Source organism: Limanda limanda, chromosome 23 (genome assembly GCF_963576545.1).
Source record: "Limanda limanda chromosome 23, fLimLim1.1, whole genome shotgun sequence".
NCBI classification, from domain to species: Eukaryota; Metazoa; Chordata; class Actinopteri; order Pleuronectiformes; family Pleuronectidae; genus Limanda; species Limanda limanda.
The window spans coordinates 5,457,445-5,468,511 of record NC_083658.1 but is presented as its reverse complement, the minus strand read 5'-3'; the positions used below and the strand labels follow the sequence as shown (position 1 = coordinate 5,468,511).

General features: G+C 41.3%; 2 protein-coding genes across 3 annotated transcripts; one reads left to right on the top strand and one right to left on the bottom strand.

Moving 5' to 3' along the window:
- Nucleotides 1–386: 386 nt before the first annotated feature.
- harbi1 (harbinger transposase derived 1) lies at nt 387–3,534 on the bottom strand. The gene is made up of 7 exons (XM_061066945.1): nt 3,486–3,534; nt 2,762–2,927; nt 2,465–2,667; nt 2,139–2,226; nt 1,836–2,043; nt 1,556–1,731; nt 387–1,472 (listed from the first exon to the last, which is right to left on the bottom strand). Exons 2-7 carry the CDS (start codon nt 2,924–2,926, stop codon nt 1,272–1,274), a joined length of 1,041 nt encoding a protein of 346 aa, XP_060922928.1. The 5' UTR covers nt 2,927; nt 3,486–3,534; the 3' UTR covers nt 387–1,271.
- Nucleotides 3,535–3,755: 221 nt separating this feature from the next.
- Nucleotides 3,756–11,052, top strand: atg13 (ATG13 autophagy related 13 homolog (S. cerevisiae)). Of its 2 annotated transcripts, XM_061067305.1 has the most exons (18): nt 3,756–3,917; nt 4,513–4,593; nt 4,832–4,912; nt 5,051–5,170; nt 5,473–5,519; nt 6,034–6,174; nt 6,271–6,311; nt 6,655–6,751; nt 6,849–6,956; nt 7,050–7,143; nt 7,315–7,413; nt 8,111–8,194; nt 8,480–8,586; nt 8,743–8,866; nt 8,954–9,031; nt 9,157–9,264; nt 9,484–9,612; nt 9,780–11,052. In XM_061067305.1, the coding sequence occupies exons 2-18, from the start codon at nt 4,525–4,527 to the stop codon at nt 9,855–9,857; spliced, it is 1,605 nt and encodes a 534-aa protein (XP_060923288.1). In that variant the 5' UTR covers nt 3,756–3,917; nt 4,513–4,524; the 3' UTR covers nt 9,858–11,052. The 2 variants fall into 2 exon arrangements, with proteins under 2 accessions (XP_060923288.1, XP_060923287.1); XM_061067304.1 differs by lacking the exon at nt 7,315–7,413.
- Nucleotides 11,053–11,067: the final 15 nt, after the last annotated feature.

The following is an 11,067-nucleotide window of genomic DNA, read 5'->3' as shown; positions in this document are numbered from 1 at the left end:
GATCTGTTTCTGTCTTTTTAACTGTAATACAGTGTTTATGTTTCACTGCTGTCGCATGAAATCCTCTGTTGTGATCAAAAAATGGGTTTTGCTTTCAGTGATTCTTTAAAATGATTATATTTTTATCCTTTGACTTAAGTTCTTAACCCAAACATCCAAAGAAATTGATAGAAAACCAACTTCAGATATTGACAATCATGTTTAACATAATTCTTGTAATACCTTAGCAACAGAGGAAACCTCTTAAACACCAATACTAACTGTGCTCGTGCGACAGCAGTGCATGTTGTATTTATTCCTGTTTGTAGAAAGTGTGTATATATTGATGAAGCCAATCAGGGTACTAAAACATTCTAGGAAGTAAAAGACATCTGAGGGAACCAGGACATTTTTAAAACGCTTTTATTTCTTCACCACTATTCTGACAATGTCATGGTTTTCCATCAGATTAACATTTTTCCTCATCCGAGTCCGTGGAGGAAATAATTCCAAATTCTGAAGATAAAATCATCCAGAAACAATTTTTTTTTTGTTCGTTTCGTTTTGTGTCCCTCGTGTGCCAAGTGTAAACAAAAGCATCACGTGACTGCAGCCCGTCACTCCACCATCGTCATTCTCAACCTCTACAGTTTCAATGCACCAGTGTACATAAATAATAGCAACCAAATGTGCAGATGTTGTAAATAAAGGGCCTTGTTTTGTTTTTTTATTGTATTGTGACAAAGTCCAAGACTTAAACCTGTGGAAAGTGGGGAAAAAAATTACAATCAGTGGAGTTTTAGGGGATTAAAGTGGGGAGGGTCAAAAAATGTAACCAGAAGGGTGAGTTTTTCAACTTGTAAAGAAACCTGGACGACACAGTAGCTCGACACAGTTTGAATCAAACACCAGGAGCTGATGATGATTCCAACTTCTCTGAACATCTGAACAATGTCCAGAGAGAATAGGCCAGCACTTTCCAGAGGGTTCAGTTGTTTGAAATGTGTTTGGATATAATGTTGTCCTGGTTTGTTGTATAGTGCCTTGCATGTTCCTCCATATATAAATATGTTATCTTAGTGTAGTCAGTAGAGTAGAAACCAGCAAAATATTAAAAAACTGCATCAGCAACACTGTGTCCGTGGACTTTCTTGCTTTAAATGGATGAAAAAGAAAAAAGACATGATTTCCTCTGATCCTAATGTGACTCAGTCTTGATCCCCTTTGACCTCAACATGAACTTGACTTCCCATGAGAACCCCTCTGGCTCGAGTCCGAGTCCAGGCTGCATTTCAGCTGAAGTGTTCGAGTATGAGCTTTTTTCTGAGCTCCTCTGCCTGGCTGTCGCGGTCCTCAGGCCTCTGTTCCAGGCTCTCTGGTAGCTCGGGGGGGTCTGTCCTTTCCAGTGTCCAGGCATCTAATCCCGACTGCAGGGAGGCGTTATGGAGGACGCAGCAGGCCAGCAGGATGGATGAACTCCTCGCTGGAGAGTACTACACAAAGGAGAGGAGGGATGAATATCCAACACTGATCATGATGCTGGTCCTTGTAGTTTTCATTAATTTTTTTATTTTACCTGTAGGTATCCTTTGGTGCTGTCTAAACATCTGAATCTGGTCTGGATGGCTCTGAAGGTCCTGTCCACTATCTCAAGTGTAGCATTGTGCGCCAGATTATATTCAACCTCTGCAGGGGATTCTGGGTTGTTGACTGGGGTCATCAACCACTTCCTCAAAGGGTAACGACAGTCACCTTGGAAACAGAAAACATTTAACCTCTTGCCTCTCTTTAAACAAGCATCTCAAGTGGATCTTTCAGACAGATTGATGTTTGGAGTCTAGAAATCCCCGTCTCACCCAGCAGCCACCAATTCTCAGTGTCCTGCAGCTGTTTGCAGAGAGCAGACCTTTCTAGAACTTCTGCGTCATTGAGTCCACCCGGCCAGTTGGTCTCTGCGCTGAGCAGCAATCCTCTGGCATCACAGACAAGCTGGCAGGCTACAGAGTGAAACCCTTTCTTGTTCACATACGTCGAGTCTTCACTGTTTGGAGCTTTGATGGCGACCTGTAGATGAAGGGCAAAGAAGAGGGAGAAAGACGAATCAGTTGCCTGCTATACAATCTGATAATTGTACAGTTAATATACTTTGTTATATAAACCTGAACACAGTCCAGCACTCCCCCAACTCCTGGAAATCCTGCCATTTTCTTGAAATCTTGGGAGGACAGCTCTCTGCTTGAGGGATCCCTGTTTGGAATATTATAAGGGTTATTATGCCTTTTCCTCTCCACCTTGAAGGCTTATTAATAAAAAAAATAAGGATGTAAACATTGTCTTTTTGTTGAGTGTCACACTGTTTTGTCACACAAATTATAACTTTTACCATTCAAATTTAAGAAGAATGGAATGATTACTTGTGAACCCTTGAGATGCTTAATTTTCCTTGTGGAACAGTAAAGTTACTGAAGTGTCGTGCTGTCTATACCTGTTGAACACAATGAACTCCGGAGCTTTCTCCACCAAGGCTTTGGTCACATTGGACACACATCTCGACATTGAAGCCTGGCTGATCCCTATGGTATCTCCCATGGACGTCTGGAATGAGCCAGATGTGTAAAAGCCCAAAGCTGCCAACACCTGGACATCTGGACTGATGGCTCTGGACCGCTGTGTACGTCTAGACACATCCTGAAACACAGACATAACAAATTAACATAGTGGTAGACGTATTCAATGTAATATCTGGCATGTGTGCGTTCATTGAGTGTGAAGACACACTCACTTCTCTAAGTAATTCCACCAGATAAAGAATGAAGTCTCTTGGGAAGCTAAAATGTTTGAGGAGGAAGGTGTCGGAGACCGAATCCAGGTCAAAGCGGTCCAGCGTCTTCTGACCTCGACCATGTAGCAGTAGATCACAATCCAAAATGGCTATAGGGATCGCCATGCTGTGGATGATAAACAAATACATGAATACAACACATGAAGTCAAAATACTACTGTTGTATTCTTCTTAGTATATTTACTTCCTTTTTACACTGTCATCTCCGCAGACAAGTGTTGTGCTTCAGATTTAACACACTATAACAACGTTGTGTTGCATATTGACCACAGAGTTTATTAATTTTACAAACTAGCCTTGTAGCCAATATAGCCTTTGTTATCTTAAGCAATCTGAGAGTAAGACTTCCCACCCCAGCGAGTATTTTATTCATATATATAGTTTCCACTAGATTTTTAGTGTTTAAACACAAGTATCCATTTAACTGTATACGTTAACATGTTAAAATAACGTGTTTAAACTGTTGTCACGCTTTAAAGCTATCTCTCAGGGAGCAGCTAACACAAGCTAGCAAGCTATTTTGTGTTAGAATTGTCTTAATTTACGCTTTTCGGTCCAGGTGGAAACTATCTACACCCGTTTAGCCAACTGGTTATAATCATAAACAGAAAGTGTGATTAATGTGTTATGAATGTTTGTAATATTAAAGAAAAAGGTCGCTTACTTCACCCAAGTCTTGCAGCATTTGTCAACCAAAACAATCCACGGGAACACCTACCTTTCGGTTTAGCGTCGCCGATTCGACACAAGAAAAGTGCCACCCTGGTGTTTACGTATAAATTGACGTTTCGTAATAAAAAATAATAATAAAATAGCGCACGTGTATTTTTTCCCTATTGATGGTATTTCTCTGTGTTTTCTAGCCTTAATGTGACACGTAGGATTTCACAAGGATCGACGAAAGTGCCAGTGTGGAAGCACTGCGACCCAAACACGTCGACATGGAGGAGATAAACAGACGAGCAGCCCTGTTGTCTTCAGTGTTGTGTACATCTCAGATGGATCTTTAAATCCCCTTCGAGCGCAGTTTCCCTCGTCACGTTAGTTAACCCGCTTTTTATTTTATTGAAGCTTCATCTTTAAGGCAACAGCGGATGTAAGTGTTGCTTTTTCTTTTACATTAAAGTGCGTTGTAGCCAGCTAGCTAGCTAGCTAGCGTTAGCGCGTCACTGACTCACTCGTCTCTGTGACAGGAACAACAAATGCGACTATCGATTAAATTGATGTTTGATTGCTTTTAAATACATCGGATCGTGTTGTGTACAGTGTTGAGTGGTTGTCAGCGTCTTGTGGTTAAAACATGACCTCCAAATCTTACTGGACAATCTCCTGTGAACGTGGAGGCCTCGCTACGTGGCTGGTGACAGGAGCTGCTGCTGCATGGAGGCTAAAAACAACCGTTATAAACAGCTTCCGTTGTGTTATTGATCGAGACGATTTATATGTGTCTCTATTTGTCTTCTAGGCCTCTGAGCTGTTTTGTTTAGGCAACATACAGATGAGATTGAAACTGTCAATATTCACAGATATCTTTGTTGACCCTCACTCAGCTTCTAAAGCCATATATAATTGAATAATTTAATTTGAATGAATATAGTTTGGATGCAGTGGCGAAACAAGCTCATGCTCAACATTATAGCAGGTTGTTTTGATTGTTTCCATCTCTAAGTGACTCTCATGTTGGATTGCAGGGTCGTGTCAACATGGACAGTGACCTAAGTCCCCAGGATAAAAAGGACTTGGACAAGTTCATCAAGTTCTTTGCCTTGAAGGTAATAGAGATATTCTTTGTTATGAGTTTGAATCTAGACATGTCCATTATAACTACAGCCTATCAAGTGTCCCTGAGGCCTTGTGGTGTGTGTTACACTTCTTAAACCAACATGTTTTCCCTCTAACCACCAGTAACAGTGTCCCTGCTACTCTGGATGCTGATGTAAACAGATTTTTGTTTCTAAGATGGCCGCTCACAATTCGATTTCTCATTTTGGCTTGTGTGTGTGTTTGTAGACTGTTCAGGTGATAGTCCAAGCCCGACTCGGTGAGAAAATCTGCACTCGCTCTTCTTCATCCCCTACAGGCTCAGACTGGGTAAACTCATTTTCCTTTTCCCTATTATTAAGTTGTAGTCATCGATTAGATTGTTGTAGTTGTTTTGTATCTTTACCTTGTTGCACACGGTTTTCTGCTTGTATAAGTGTGAAGTTTAATCATTATATCGTCCCCCAGTTTAATTTGGCCATCAAAGACATACCAGAGGTGACTCATGAAGCCAAGAAAGCGCTGGCGGGTCAACTTCCAGGCATCGGACGCTCCATGTGTGTTGAGATCTCCCTGAAGACATCAGAGGTAAAAACCCTCCCTCTGATCATCTATTGCTTCCATTTTCTTCTTTTGTAAAATAATGACCTCAATCTCTGCAGATACTTTATTCTAAGTTTTATTAACATATCATAAATAATCCGATAAGTGGTCAGGGCTTTTAAAACATGAGTGGTTGGTGAAATTGCATGGAGAAATTACCTGTATTTTATGAATTAAAGGTACCAGAGGACTCCTCTACAAATGAAAATGAAGATGTAATTATAATGGTTTTTGTCCCAGATTTATATCCCTCTGCTCATCTGTTCCTCTGTTTCTTTCCCACTCAGGGAGACTCCATGGAGTTAGAGACTTGGTGCCTGGAGATGAATGAAAAGTGAGTTAAGGATTGTTAGAGGAGATAAGAGGCCTGTCAATGCTGTGCATGTGTCTGTGTACAGAACTAGCTTGGAAGACAACATTTTAAAACTGTAGTATTAGAAGCAGTTTTTACAATACTGATGCTGTAATGGTCACTTCATCATGTGCTGCTCTTGTGACGACTGCTTCCCCCTGCCCGGCTTCTAAAATAACAGAGCTTTGTGAGTAAGTGAGGGAACTGTTGAGAAGTTCAAATAACCCATCACAGTGAGCATCAGCTGCTTGGAGCCATAAATGGTTGACTTTGTCCGTACGTCAGTGACATTATGTTGTTATAACACATCACCCCATTTTAAAGTATGTCTTGTAATCCACCAGGAGCAGACTTCCTCATTTTGAATTTGAGTTCAATAAGTAAGACACAAATGACAAAAAGTGTAAATATTTTTTACATTATTACGATAGTCATTTGAAAGGCCTTCAGACTGCTGTATACTAATGAGTCTTGCTGTTTTCTGTTTCTGCTGCAGGTGCGATAAAGACATCAAGGTGTCATACACTGTGTACAACCGTCTGTCTGTGCTTCTGAAGTCTCTGCTGGCCATCACCAGAGTAACACCCGCCTATAAACTGTCCAGAAAGCAGGGACATGACTATGTCATATTATACAGGTATGTGGACTCTCTCGGTCACTGTTTAGCTGTGAGTATTTAGTCCAGTCTTCTAAACCTCACTGTTTGTTGTGTTTCTGTCTCTCGTCTGTCCAGGATTTATTTTGGAGAAGTCCAGCTGAATGGACTAGGAGAAGGTAACTGTGACCTCACCTTATTGACAAATCACTGACAAAGCATTCACAATGACTTAACATTACAAAAGTACAGTTGGACAAATAGCAAACTACTTATACATTACATTTTAAACAGTTTTTACCTTAGTCAAATCTAAACACGAAGTAAAACAACAGATGACCTTATAAGTGGTTTTGATAAGTGGTTTTGACTTATGACCTTTTTAGGTCATAAGTTATTCTAACAAATGTTACCACAAATTTACAATAAATGAAATAGAAGTTGGGCTGAAAATGTATGGAGAAAAACGGCATTAAACCAGCTGAAATCTTTCTTAACTGAGTCATCCTCTTTGTTTTGAAGGTTTTCAGACAGTGCGTGTTGGTGTCGTTGGAACCCCTGTTGGCACAGTCACACTTTCATGTGCCTACCGCACAAACCTGGCATTCATGTCTAACAGGTAACCAGAACTCTCTAACGGATTTTCTTAGAAAGGAAGTTATTATTAGTTATTATATTTACTGATTTTATACAACTGTTGAATTGTCTTCCTGCAGGCAGTTTGAGCGAGCCGCTCCGATCATGGGCATCATCGTGGATCACTTTGTGGATCCTCCCTGCGGCAGCCACCGTCCTGCAAATATGGGTCACCCCTGCAACTACAGGTAACCACTGAAAGTTCTGGAAGTGAAGGCAGCCATTTATTTAAAAATGGAGACACATCTCAACTTCACTTGTTTTGTACTTTGTTTGTGTAGAGCTCCGGATGACGAGGACGGAGGACATTATGCAGGAGTTCAGGATTCACAGGAGGTCTGCACCACCTCCTTCTCCACCTCCCCTCCCTCTCAGGTATGACACTTACTCATTTATTTTATCTTTCTTTCTTTAACCTTGTGACTTTTTCTCTCCATTTCCATACCTGTTTTTTATTTCACTTACTGTTTTCTCTCTTTGTCTTTTCTTTCCTGATGTCCTTTTATTGAATGTTTTTTCTGTGTGTGTGTGTCTGCAATATCTCAGTGTGTGTGCACACTGAGTCCGTCTCCCTCTAAACTGCCCAAGCCCCTCCCTGTGGACAGTCTGCAGCTTCCATTGGCTTCCGGACTTGTCACTCACACTGTGAGTCTGCGCTCGCAACCGTGTGTGTGACGCTCTGAAACTGCACTGATCAACTCGGCTGTTCTGTCAGATCCCTCATGTTTTGTTTTGGGGTGTGTGTTGCTCCTTGTTGTGCTGGAGCTACATTAGAAACTTTGTTTAACCATCATCCTTTTGTCCTTGTTTAAAGCTCCATCACTTACTTATAGCTTTATGTTGTGACTCCTGTTTGCTGGTGTTCACTAGATTTTTTTTCATCTTAATCTTGTATCATCATCTCCTCCGCCTCGGTTCTGAGAAGAGTATAGCTGCTTTCAGACATGCACTGAACTCCGGACATTCCCCAGAGCTTTTCCTTCCAGCCCCCTAATAAAATGTCTGACTTAGCCCAAAATTCACAGCCAACCAGATGGCATGTAGATGACGTTTCAAACACACAATGAACATGAAAAAAAAGAATGCAAATGTCTCAGGATGAACAAGAGCTGACATACATGTAGAAGACCCAGACAAAGATGTCAACTTGGAAACACAATTAGATTCTAGAGCTTTTGGTGATAAGGGCTGATACCCAGTGTTGATGTGCTGCAAACAAAAACAAACCTAAAAAAAATTCATATGAGTGGCAAAGTCCGGAGAATGTCAGGAGTTCATGTTTGAAAACAGCTTATGTCTCCAGGGTTTTTCCTAATTTCCTTACATTTCGGTTTCTCTCCAGCTTTATGCTTCCAGATTATCCTACCATCCTCCAACTCTAGCAGGAGCTGCTGATCTTTGTCACCCCGCTGCCAATCCAAACCAGGTAATGCTGCACCAATCAACTCACTTCCAGACACAGTAGAGGTTGACCAATCCCTTAGCAGAGCCATGTTATTGGCCAATTTATCATAAATGCTGATAGCAGAGATGAGATCACACTCTAGTCCACAAAAGATAGTCACTGTAGACAACAGCTTTCCCCCCCAAAAAATAATAAAAGAAGCTGGTTATCAATCAGATTAAACTTTGATGTAATTCTCCGCCCTTAAATACTGTTATACTGCAAGTATCATTGTTTTTTTGTTGATTTAATGTTCTCCCTCTTCAGGTATTGCATGCTGTGAGGGAGGGAGGAGTTGTGCTGGTTCCTACCTATCCTCATGGAACAGACACCCACCTGACAGCCGAGCACGCCCCCAACACCCCTGGCAGCAGGTGAATCTCTTACATCACTTAAACTCAGCATCAACAAAGTTATTCCCTTTTGTTTTAATGGTAATAAAGTGCTGTGATAGTCAAATGTAGCAGGTTGGTTGACGAAGTGGGAACTTGATGAGACTATTTATAACCTTGTCTCATCCCCGTTTCCAGCGGGGATGATGACGGTCTGTTGCACAGCGATGAAGGAAGGAGTGTTTCTCCCTATGACCCGGTGGAGTCTCTCAACGCGTTCACGAGGAAAGTCGGAGCATTTGTCAATAAACCCGCCACACAGGTAAATCACATATAGTCTGTTGTGTTTATCCACTCGTGTTTGCATCACTGAAGGGAACACTAAATTTCGATCTGTGTGTTTGTGTAGTTAACAGCAGCCAGTCTGGACCTGCCATTTGCTGCATTCGCCCCTCGAGGCCTGGACTCAGAGGAGAATGATCCCATGGTAACTGTTGACCTCTGATGTGTTGTCTGACCTTGAAATGGACACTGTATAATTTTCTTTAAAAAATACAAAACTGGCCGATAAAGTTTTTGCTTGCATTGAGATATTTTTGTGTTTGTGTTCAGGTGCAGCCCCCAGACTCCCCTCCCTGCCCCTCCCCCCTGCAGGCCAGCCTTCACTCTCAGGGCTCAGAGGGATCGGGGCAGCAGGACGATTTCGTTATGGTCGACTTTGTACGTACTCATTGTTTAAGTGTCTTCTGCTCACTCACTACTGTCCTGACCGTAAAAATATAAAATGTTAACTCACTGTTAATGAAAATTATTGTCAGATGGTCCATGGTAATTTATGACGCAAGGGCTGGAAAACAACTTAACACTACTCAGATATTTTTCTTAAAAGAAACCTGTAATATTTGTGAATTTGAAATAATTCCATCCTCCTGTTTGCAGAGACCTGCCTTCTCTAAAGACGACTTGTTGCCGATGGATTTGGGCACCTTCTACAGAGAGTTTCAAAATCCTCCACAACTGGCCAGTCTCTCTCTACACATCAGCGCGCAGTCGATGGCCGATGACCTGGTAACACTTCAGACTTTTACCGTCAATGATCTTTTTAAGTAGGTGTTCTGATACTGAAGAGTGGAGGATATCGGAACAGCTCTAATTTTAATTCTTGTTTAATATCCTCAGTGAAAACAGTGAGCAATGTATGTAAACAACTGTGATTTTTCATTTTCTTTCTGCAGGACTCTCTGCCAGAGAAACTGGCCGTTTATGAGAAAAACATCGACGAGTTTGACGCTTTTGTGGACATGCTCCAGTAGAGGAAGAAAACGACGGGAGAGGACTGCATTCGAGTATGGAGGAAATAGCTAAGGAGAAAAATTTAAGGGAGAAGCACACTGGAGGCCCTGTAGTTGTTTGTCCTAAATCACCATGTTTTAATGTGAAGCATCTAGTTTACTCTCAACTTCCTGTTCAGCACATGCGCAACCTCTTCACTGTAAATACTGTATTATTTCCTCTGATACTGGCATCCCCTCTTGCTCTGGTTGTGTAAATTCAAACTGAAAATCTTCTGTGTGGCACGAAACTTGGGTCTAGTCACTTTAGACAGCCAGGACATTCAAGGACATACAGCTTTTAACTGTAGTTCACTATAATCTCTCCCACCCTGGAGGTTTTCTTTACACCATGGCCTTTCTGATCATATCTGACCTGAAAGATGAAATCAAATCTTGACCAGACTTAAAAAATATTATTTTCTTCAACAAAAGCTGGTCTTAGAGAAAAATTCCACTTTGGCCTCACAGTGGAAGTTAATGTGTAGTGAAAATGACAGTTTCAAAGTTAATTTGAAAGCCTGACTGAGCCAGGTGTTCCCAGCTGGCCTGGGGATTTAAACTTTCAATGTCAGTCCCAGTGGAAAAAGAAGTCATGACAGCCCTTGTATGTGTAGAGAAATCAAATCAATTTGTTGTGGAGCCGCGCCTAGTTGCCAGTTAATAAAGTGCACTAGTCTAATGCAACAGTCCTGCAATTAATCCTTTTTTCAAAAAGATTCAAATGTTCAGTTTGTGTTAAAGGATTCTGTAGGGTGAGGCATTTCCAAGCCATGAGATGGATGAATTAAAAATTGCTGATACTATTAACTTGGGTTTTGCAGGTTTTGTCAAGTATGACAATCTCTGAATAGCTTAAGATGAGGTGAAGTAGCAGAGGACATTAACCTGCAAAACAGCACGTTAGGATTGAATTGACTGTCTTTCCCAGTCAATTTAATGGAGGGAGGATTTATTGCTGGACTGTTGCCTTAGTTTTCTTCTGAAGTGTCAGCTCTGAACTTACAGCAGTCTGTACATCCTGCTTATGTATATTTTGTGATTTTGTAAAGGGCCGGGGGGATAAACACAGCTGTCTACAGAAGGCACCAGGTCAACATCTATGACCGAGTTTGGTTGAGAGCTTTAATTTAAACATTTGTGTCCTAATAAAGCATGGTTGCTCTGTTGAAACAAATGAGGAAAGTCATGT